Source organism: Phaethon aethereus (assembly GCF_964289735.1).
Source record: "Phaethon aethereus genome assembly, chromosome: 2".
Lineage (NCBI taxonomy): Eukaryota > Metazoa > Chordata > Aves > Phaethontiformes > Phaethontidae > Phaethon > Phaethon aethereus.
The window spans coordinates 451,973-462,563 of record NC_138582.1 but is presented as its reverse complement, the minus strand read 5'-3'; the positions used below and the strand labels follow the sequence as shown (position 1 = coordinate 462,563).

Genomic DNA, 10,591 nt, shown 5'->3' with positions numbered 1-10,591 from the left:
ACCACAAGCTGGCAGCTCAGCATAGCATCCTAGCATGGCAAACCCAGCCCGGCATGATACAATTGGTGCAACACCACAAAGCGCAGGCAGCGTAATGCAGGCAGTACCGCGTGGAGGACCTGGCACAGCGCAGAACACCAGCACAGCGCAGCATGATACAGCTGGTTCCACACAGCACAAAAGGAACAGCATGGAGCAGCACTGCATGGCTTTTGTGACACAAATAATTCCTATTTGAACTTTTCACCAACTGAACCTGATGTACGCAGCAGCTGATTGCCCCTTTCTCCAGGCTAATGCCTGAAGTTCCAATCACCAGAGAAACAGGGAAGAAAGATGCATCGGGGTTTTTCCCCTTAAGATGCCATGAGATTTTGGAAGGCCATAAGACAAACTGGGGAATGACAAGGGTTCTTTTCAGCACCAGTGAGGTTTCTGCTGATCCATGTATTTGGATCCAGCTGGTGGGTTTGGATTTCTGGAATCTCTTCTCATGCCATGTCAAGTCCTGCTCACATAGTCGTCTCTTCAGCTTACACCAAGATGTGCAATTCTAATTACAAGGCATCACAGGGGTTCATCTGTGCTGGGGAAACCTTAACAAAACAGGAGAAACTGAGTATAAAGAATTGAATGTGGCAGATTGGAAACTGCGCCAGAGCTTTCCAAGCCTGCTCCTTTCCTCCCAGCAAGTATTACCAGCTGGCAAAGAGGAAAAAAAATATAGCTTTGGGACCTGCAGTGAAAAAAGCTTATCATTCCCAGAGGGAAATTTATCCATTTGGGGGATTCTTGCAGCAGCTTTGCATCTTCACAGTCACCATCGGGAAGGGGCTGCAGGGGGTGCTATCCCACCCCCCTTACACCTCAGCAGCCCCTTTGGCTTGCTGCTTCAGGAGGGGGGACCAGAACAGGCGCTCCTGCTTGGTCGCAGCTTCTCATGATGCACATGTAACTTCTCATGTTTGCTGGTTACTTCTCCACTTGCTGTTGCCTTTTCACACCACAGCTCAGGCATACACCTCTCATGGACTGCAAAGGTTCAGCCAGGAGCAAGTGGCCCGGTCAGTCCTGCTGGAGGAAGTTCGATCAGGAGCCCCGCAGTTTCTTCTAGTCTGGTACGCTTCCCGTCCCCCGTAGCACAGGGGGACCACTCCGTCCCAGACTGCAGTGAGGTGACTCACAAGGGAGGAGACCGGTGTTTGTGGAAGGCATTTTCCAGGAAGTTAGCCAGCTTTTCACAGTCATCCTAAAACAGAAGAAAAAACACACCAACAGATCAATTTGGCTTGGCTACCTTGGACATCTCCTTCCTTACAAGATTCCATCCCAAGCCACCGATTTCACATTTGAGTTTTGATATGGGAAGAGAACAACTCACAAGCACATCTGGAACATACTACTGATAATTATCATATTTACTGAGTAATGCCAAATAACGAATCAAGAATGGAGCCTTTTTGTGTCAGGTGCAATATAAAGGCAAAATAGCAAACCGTTCTTTGGAGCTTCCAATCTGAAGGAACAGAACAGGTCCAACTTCTTTTGTTGAGTTTAATTTCAACCTAATTAACTGACCATTGGATCTAAAGTTATTTTTTATGGCCATCTGTTTAGTAATATCCTCATTGCTAACAAAAATAAAACTTAATGTCACTTTTTGTTGGTCCGGCAACTATTTTGTACAGAGATCTATTTTCTGACATGTTCAGGAGTAGGTTGTTTCTAACATAATTAGAATGTTTATTCCTTAAGAAAGAAATTACTGAAATACACAATGATATGTAAAGGATGGAACACCTCCCCCACACCTTGCATCATAGAGGGTTCTGGAATTGACAGAAACAAGCTCAAAATTCTCACTCAAAAATGCAGAATCAGTTGTTTCCTTGCTCCTTAGAGGTACCCCTTTGTCACTACTGCTGCTAAATTACTAATTTTCTTTTAAGAAAAACCTCTTGACGTTGAAGACAAGGTTTGTAAGGCATAGGTGGTAGTATCTTCTGTTAGACCAACCGCTATAGTTGGAAAACCAGACGAGCATTTGAGTACACAAGTCCTTCACGTCAGAAACAAGCAGCATACTTCCAAGCTAAATACAGGCTCAGGATATTTGCTGAGTTTAACAAGATGTAAATTAGTTATATCATCTGAGAGAAAAGGTAGTTGGTACCTGTGAAGTAGAAAAGACGTTACAGAAGGGAAGATGTGTTAAAAGGAGGTTATCTCCTAGGAGAAAGAAAGAAAATTTACAGTCTGTGGAACACAGACCTGTGTGAGGTATGTTCTATAGTACTAAGTTGCCCCAAAAGCCACCTATTTTCCAGAGCACAGGAGAAAGCACCACTGTGTGTCAGTGCCGAGCTGCAGAGTCACCATGCTCAGAAGAAGAAGAAAGACTAAATGTACTTTTTTCCAGGTGTACTCACCTAATTTTTTTCACTCAGTGAAGCTGACCCCTTCCTTGTCTAATGTCAGCATCCAGAATGAGGAATTCTCCAAAACTTTGCCTACAGCCCCAGAATCCCTAACTTGTACAACATAACATTAAATATATTTTTAATTCTCTCCATGCTGCCTTTCCTGGAGGCTATGCTCCTGAGTAGTCTGAATGACTGGGCTGCTCTGAACGCTTTCTTGGGACCGTCTGCAAACACCTAAGGGAGAGCCTGGCAGTTCAGTGTTGGGGTAGGCCACCTCTTCTGACAGGCAGAAATCTGCAGAGCGAGTTAAGAGCAGCTGTCCAGGCAACACCAGCTATCGAGGCAATTCCTCTGGGACATGGGAGGTGGCCTCAACTTCCTTGCCTTGGCACTCCTCTGGTGCTCACATTCAGAATCACTGCGAGGTTGATGTAATTAACCCTGCTATCAGGGAAAGGAAAGGAAGTCAGGCAAAAATGCCAGGAGGCCTGCATGGATGAACAAGGAGCTCCTGCACAAACTCAAACACAAAAAGGAAGCCTACAGAGGGTGGAAGCAAGGACGGGTAGCCTGGGAGGAATACAGAGAAATTGTCCGAGCAGCCAGGGATCAGGTTAGGAAAGCTAAGCCCTCATAGAATTAAAGCTGGCCAGGGACGTCAAGGGCAACAGGAAAAGCTTCTATAGGTACATCAGTGATAGAAGGAAGATGAGGGAAAATGCGGGCCCTCTCTGGAAGGAAATGGCAGACCTGCTTACATGGGATATGGAGAAGGCTGAGGTACTCAATGGCTTTTTTGCCTCAGTCTTTATTGGCAAGTGCTCAAGCCACACTGCCCAAGCCGCAGAAGGCAAAGGCAGGGACTGGGAGAATGAAGAACCACCCACTGTAGGAGATCAGGTTCAAGACCGTCTAAGGAACCTGAAGGCGCACAGGTCCCTGGGACCTGATGAGATGCATCCATGGGTCCTGAGGAAACTGGTGGATGAAGTTGCTAAGCTGCTATCCATCACGTTTGAGAAGTCGTGGCAGTCCAGTGAAGTATCCACCGACTGGAAAAGGGGAAACATAGCCCCCATTTTTAATAAGGGAAAAAAGGAAGACCCAGAGAACTATAGGCCAGACACTCTCACCTCTGTGCCCGGCAAGATCATGGAGCAGATCCTCCTGGAAACTATGCTAAAGCACATGGAAAATAAGGAGGTGATTGGTGACAGCCAACATCACTTCACTAAGGGCAAATCATGCCTGAAAAATTTGGTGGCCTTCTATGACAGGGTTACAGCGTTGGTGGATAAGGGAAGAGCAACTGACGTCACCTACCTGGAATTGTGCAAAGCATCTGACACTGTCCCACGTGACATCCTTGACTCTAAAATGGAGAGACATGGATTTGACAGATGGACCACTCTGTGGATAAGGAATTGGCTGGATATTTGCACTCAAAGAGTTGCGGTCAATGGCTTGACGTCCAAGTGGAGACCAGTAATGAGTGGCATTCCTCAGGGGTCGGTATTGGGACCGGCACTGTTTAACATCTTTGTTGGCGACATGAACAGTGGAATTGAGTGCACCCTCAGCAAGTTTGCTGACAACACCAAGCTGTGTGGTGTGGTCAACACACTGTGGGGAAGGGATGCCATCCAAATGGACCTTGACAGGCTTGAGCGGTGGGCCTGTGTGAACCTTATGAAGTTCAACAAGGCCAAGTGCAACGTCCTGCATGTGGGTCAGGGCAATCCCACGCACAAATACAGGCTGGGCAGAGAATGGATTGAGAGCAGCCCTGAGGAGAAGGACCTGGATGTACTGGTGGATGGGAAGCTCAGTATGACCTGGAAATGTGCATTTGCAGCCCAGAAGGCCAACTGTATCCTGGGCTGCATCAGAAGAAACATGACCAGCAGGTCGAGGGAGGGGATTCTGCCCATCTACTCCGCTCTGGTGAGACCCCACCTGCAGTGCTGCGTCCAGCTCTGGGGCCCCAACATAAGAAGAACGTGTTGGAGCAAGTCCAGAGGAGGGCCACAAAGATGATCAGCAGGCTGGAGCACCTCTCCTACAAAGACAGGCTGAGAGAGTTGGGCTTCTTCAGCCTGGAGAAGAGAAGGCTCTGGTGGGACCTTATAGCAGCCTTCCAGTACCTGAAGGGGCCTACAAGAAAGCTGGAGAGGGACTTTTACAAGGGCATGTAGTGGTAGGACAAGGGGTAATGGCTTTAAACCGAAAGAGAGTAGATTTAGATTAGATATAAGGAAGAAATTCTTCACTATGAGGGTGGTGACGCATTGGAACAGGTTGCTGAAAGCAGTTTTGGATGCCTCACCCCTGGAAGTGTTCAAGGCCAAGCTGGATGGGGCTTTGAGCAACCTGGTCTAGTGGAAGGTGTCCCTGCCCATGGCAAGGGGTTTGGAACTAGATGATCTTTAAGGTTCCTTCCAACCCAAATCATTCTATGTTTTTATGATCACAGTATGACTGTTGCCTCAAAATAGAAACCTGGGGTTAGTCATGAGCAAAGTATGGAGGAAAAAAAAAAATCACACCAAAAAAAGGATGCATTGTTACTCACTGCAGGGGGAGCGAGCACAGTATAGTGCTGCAGGCTGGCCTCTGTGACCACTCTCTGGCTGCTAAATGGGGAATGGAGGAGCTCTTACTCCTCTGAGGCATGCGGTGTCACACGGATTTGGGGGACTGCACTTGGTAGCATGGTGCATGTACAACTGAGATGAGGAGTGGCAGGAGGCTTACCTCATGGATGAATCCATAATGCACCAGTTCTGTGGCCAAGTCCTTGGAGTTATCAGCTGCAGAGACAAGGAAAGGTGAGAACATGAAAGTTCATACATCTCTTAGTTCCTCCTCTACCAGTGCCCCTATCTCAACCCACAGCACACCTGCATTATGCTTCATTATGCTTTCAGGGCACATGCTGTATACTTTTGGTTGGCTAAGTAATTGCTAAGTAATCCTGGGACAAACAGAGCACAGAGGTGGTCAGTGAATGAGTGTTGAAGAAGGTACTGGGCAGGAATGAGTCCGGTCCCAAATCGCACAAAGCACAATAGTCTTGGTAATGTGCCACTTTGAAATTTTTTTGCTTGTTTTGGCTCACAATAAAAAGCAGGCAGGCCACTACCTGTAGGCAGAAAAACACAGGAGCTGGTGACACAGCAACTCCCAAGCACTAATTTCCAAGCCTCATGCTATAGTTTTGGGTGTAAGGCAGTCAAGGGACTCCAGATGCATGGCCTCCAGAAGGCTCCTGCATGTTTTAGGAAGAAGCCTGCTGGGCCAGACCTACTTGGAGGAGAAGCATCCTTCCCCAGAGCAATGGGGCTCCCTCAGAGGAGAGTCCACCTTCTCCTTTGAAAGGTATCATCGCAGAGACTGCACCACTGTCGGGAATGAGGGAAGAATTCACTAGTGTTACCTCAAGAATTGCACACCACCTGTTCAGGGGTGAAATGCATGTTCTTGATGGCCACTCACTGGACTCCCAACATTCACTTTAGATTGCAGGTTACTACCACATGCCAGAGGCTATAAGCTCAGGGTCTGAGTGGACAACAACTGGTACCACACAGATATTACGGTTTAGCCTGTTCTCCCAGTACAAGAAGGAAAGAAAAGCTGGCTTGTAAACACAGTCTGTGTCTAACTCAATCTGAGCCTAAACCTGACCAGGGCCACCAGGCAATGCTTCTGCGTTCACGCACAAAAATTTACTTGCAAGTAAACCTACTGGGCAGCAAGTCGTAGCTCAACTGTCGATGCAATTTGTCCTCCAGGATCAGCAGAAGAGTAAGCTGCAGAAAGAAGAGAGTGCTCTTTATAAACACCAGTTTCTCCATAAGAGGGAAAGGTGCTGACTCTTCCATCAGCACTAGAAACTGCTGGCAGTGGTGAGCAGGGAGGATGTTGGTAACTGCTGAGATGCTGGATGTCTTTGGTAGAGTAGTTTGAATGTCTTAGAGGAATGGTCTCTCAACAGTTACAGCTAACCTGCAACTGTTAAACTAGAAAGGAGTAGAGTTAAAAGATGTCCAGACAAAGATATCAAGGTCTTCCTGTCCTGCAGCCAGAGGGGACTGGTAGCTTTGTTCTTCTTCAGGCTTCTTTTATTACAAAGGGACAAGGGTAAATACTTGGGGTACTGCAGCAAACTACCCGAGACCAAATTTTTTCCCAGTCAAATGCCGGAGTACAGACAGCAGGTCTTGCCCCAGTGCCTCATGTAGAACAGGAGCTGAATACTTACGTGCCACTGGGTCTTGTCTTCATTCAACTCCATGTTACATTGCATTTGCACCACCTAGAAAAGGCCAAAATCAACATCAGGTTGGACACAGTCCCTCTGGCTCCCCCAAGCCTGCTTTACTTCTGATCTCCAAGCATGACTCTCAAATTCTTACTTAAACCCCTGAATTCCAGCTGCCAGCCTGACCTTCCCATTCTACCCACATTTCTAGGAATTGTCCAAGTGGAGCAGATGAGGGTTAATTTAGTCCAGTATTCAGCTACAAACCGTGGCCATCTTCAGCTGATTGGGAGGTGGGTAAGGGAGCCCTGTGCGAGGTACAGTTCTGGGAAAACTTTATAACCAGGATAAATTCTTCTGCTCCATTTGCCAGGGGCAGGCTTCCCTCTAAAGTTCTGCCCAAACTCTTTGTTACGTTTGAAACTTGTACTTGTTCATTAGGATGACCAATCCTAAATCAGACAAAAGAGAAAAACTGAAATCCTGACTATTATTAAAATGACATATGGATTTTCTTTTGGAAACCCCACAGTGCATCGCAGAACATTCAAATGTGTTAGCTAAATATGGCATTTTATTAATACGTCAGCTTCAAATTCCTATGAAGGAACTGGGTCAGCTTCAAGCTGGGTGAGCTTCAAGTTTCCATGAAAATGGTTCACACCAGAAGTCATGTTGTATGGGCAAAGGAAAGCAAGAGAGAGCATGCAATTGGTCAGCCCAAGACAGGAAACCCGGTAAGGAATTAACATCCCTGTTCCAGACAGAGTTTAACAGGTTTTCATTTATATTCCTCAATTTCAAGCTTATGCTCAGAGGTTCGTTATATGCTTGTTCCTTCCTCTGACCCAGCACCCCTCTACCACAGCTCCTCCCTATGACAAACAACCCTGGGCATTTAGCTCTCTCAGGAAACTTGCTGTCTGACCTTTATCATCTCCAGGCCATCCATTTCTCCAAGAAGAGCTGACCAGTGTGACTGTATGCCCAAAGTGGATGCTCTTTCCTTATGCTCTGTCTGGCCATGTGCTCCTTTATATACTGAATTACACTGAACTGCACAGCATCTTGCAGACATCACCAAAGAGAAGGCTTATGACGTTTGAGAGCATCATTGCCACCTGCTCCCCACCTCTCTCTACCTGATGCCTATGATCAAAGAATCATTTGGGTGAGAAGGGACATCAGGAGGCCTCTAGTCCAAGCCCCTGCTCAAAACAAGATAAATGGTAAATTCAGAACAGGCTTTTTAGAGATCTGCCCAGTTGGGTTTTGAAAACCTCGAAGGACATCCCAGAACCTCTTTTGGCCCCTGGTCCACTGTTTAACCATCCTCACCGTGAAAAAAATTTCCTTGGATCCATCCAGCATCCATATTCTGATGCCTCCCAGAATAGACAAAGAGTCTGCATCGTAGCTACACTGATTTGGGACTTGCAGGTTTGTCCAGCTGCAAGTTTTCAAGAAATTTATAGAAACTCAGTGCTTCTGAGATTACTAGTCCTTTGTCAAGTTGGGTAAAAAACAGTTGTTGAACACATTGGTGAGACACATGACGCACCTGCAGAACTTTCCTTGGGGCACTAGGTGAAAAAGCAGCATATAACAAATGCAGAGGGGAAAAGACATAACATTTACATTTCTCTAGCGTATCCGATTGATCACCACAGCACTCTTACTAAAAATAAGTGCTGAGCAGTATGAATAAAGCATAATTTAAGTGCACTTAAAGCTGATTCTCAGACAGATATGAAGAAACCAATGTTGCTGCACTTTTTGAAGGGAGGCTTTTCACAGGATCTTACAGGAATAAGAATTGGGTTTAGCCCTACACAGTATTTTTAAGAATTCGATGCAAGCATGAAATTGCATTCATATCATCCATGGTAACACAAAGACAGTGCCACAGGTGATTCATGGTGAATGACTAGAAGTGTCATTACAAGGAAATACCAGGTAGAAAAAGGGTTTTTAAGAAAAAGCGGTGCACACAGCCCCATGAGTTCCTCTGACTGCTCTCAAAAATGGCTGGCAGTTCAGGAGAAACAGAAGCCATTGAAAGAAGTGCTGTGCCTCAGCTATGGTCTCCCCATATGCACGTCAGCAAAGGACAAATGCCAAGTCCTGCCCCTGGGAAGGAATAATCCCTGGCAAGGACACAGGCTGAGGCTGCCTGGCTGGCAGGAAAGCTTTACTGGCTCTGCTGGAAAGACTCTGGGGTCATGGTGTGCAGCAGGCAGGACATGAGCTGCAACGTGCCCTGGCAGCAAGGAAGGCCAACGGCATCCTGGGGCACAGCCAGGATATTGAGGGAAATAATTATTCCCCTCTACTCAGCACTTGTTAAATTACATCCAGGTACTGCATCTAATTTTGGGCCCCCAAAACAAGACAGACATTGATAAACTGGAGCAATGGAGTGCTGTCAGAATGAACCTAGGCTAGAGCACTTGCCCCTTGAGAAGAGGCTGAGGGAACCGGGCTTGTTCAGCCTGGAGAAGGTAAGGCTTTGGGGGATGTGATGGCAGCCTGCCATGAGGGGGTTGTGCTGCAGTGTTGAACTGCTCTGTTCAGCGAGGTTTTGGAAGGCTTCACTTCCACTCAAACACCCTTGCCTTGCGTTGGTCCTTCCCTGCCCTCCCTACCTGGCACTCCTTCCACTCCCCTCGGGGGTCCGTAAGCCCACTTGTGATGACCTTCCTGCCCGTGACTTGAGTGTCGGGGCATGCAATCTCACCTGTACAGTGCCAGGAAGAACAGGGCCTGATCTCAGCTGGCATCTCAGCACACCACTGTAGTGTCAGTATCAAACCACGATGGGATTTCAAACCCACACCCCAGCGACAAGGCACAGAATATGCCGTGCCACAGAGGTGCCCGTGGACGCATGACGAGGGAAGGCAGAGCCAAAGAATCGGAGGCAATGGGGCTGCTCCAGAAGGTCTCAGGTGAAATGAACCTCACTAGCTCCAGCCAAAGGGACTGCTGCAGTCCTGGGGCAGCCAATGCAATGAGGAGAACAGCTCTCACCTGGGCTGGAGTTCAGTGCACAGCTAAAGGGAGAGGCATTCCTGCAGTAGGGTGCCAGGAACGGAGACCATCCACCTACTCCCAGTGGAGAATCTGTCCCCACCTGGATCTGACCTTACCTTCCTGGTCTCCACATCAAAGGGCTCTGGGTGGGAGTCTTGGCTTTCTGAGGGTCCTCCTGGGGCTGGGAGAGTGCACGTGGAAGGGCATGGGGTCTGGAAACAGCGAAGTTCATCAGGGGATAAATCCCATTCCTGGTACAGACACAGAGGGAGGACAAACAGCTGAGCGCTGTCCTCTTACAGCCCTGGCAAAGGTCAGCTGTGGAAGGCCATGGCGCAGACCAGGGATCCGCACCCACGGAGCGGCAGTGCTGGCAGGCAAGCAGTGCAGTGAGGAGGTGGCAGGCCACAGAGCCCCCCTCGCCCTGGCGCTGCAGCCCAGGTGTGCTTGCCCCAGGGGGAACTGCAGAGGGGATGACAGACGACCAAGTACTGCTGTGCGAATGGGACGCTCTACGTGTGCTGCAGCACAGTCCCCTGACCAGGCTCCATGCTGCCCAGGGAGCTGAGGGCAGAGAGATGCTGGAAACCAGAGCTGGGTAGACACATTACAGGTCAGCCAGCACCACCTTCAACCCACCTGACGTCTTCTAAGAATTTGTCGAGTTCAAGGAAGGAGACCTCCGAGTACCTGGGAGAGAAGCAGGACAGGAAGATGATTGAGAGATACAGGGTAGCAGAGCAGTGTGAAGGACTACTATGCCATGACACCAGGATCACCAGCATGGATGCATGTCCTGAGCTCACAGCTATGAAATCTTCCCCACTAATCCTCACCTCCACTGTGCTCCAGGACGACCCTCTCTCCGTAT

The 10,591-nt window shown here is 48.1% G+C and overlaps 1 protein-coding gene across 1 annotated transcript in view; it reads right to left on the bottom strand.

Annotated features, from left to right (window-relative positions):
- Window positions 1–1,180: 1,180 nt before the first annotated feature.
- NRBP2 (nuclear receptor binding protein 2) overlaps window positions 1,181–10,591 on the bottom strand; it is a gene marked incomplete at both ends in the record, with an annotated part of 28,572 nt that continues 19,161 nt past the window's right edge. The window contains 8 exon segments of the mRNA XM_082015050.1: window positions 1,181–1,249; window positions 5,178–5,233; window positions 6,172–6,235; window positions 6,688–6,741; window positions 9,837–9,868; window positions 9,871–9,971; window positions 10,360–10,410; window positions 10,557–10,579. Of these exon segments, the coding sequence (XP_081871176.1) occupies window positions 1,181–1,249; window positions 5,178–5,233; window positions 6,172–6,235; window positions 6,688–6,741; window positions 9,837–9,868; window positions 9,871–9,971; window positions 10,360–10,410; window positions 10,557–10,579 (450 nt within the window).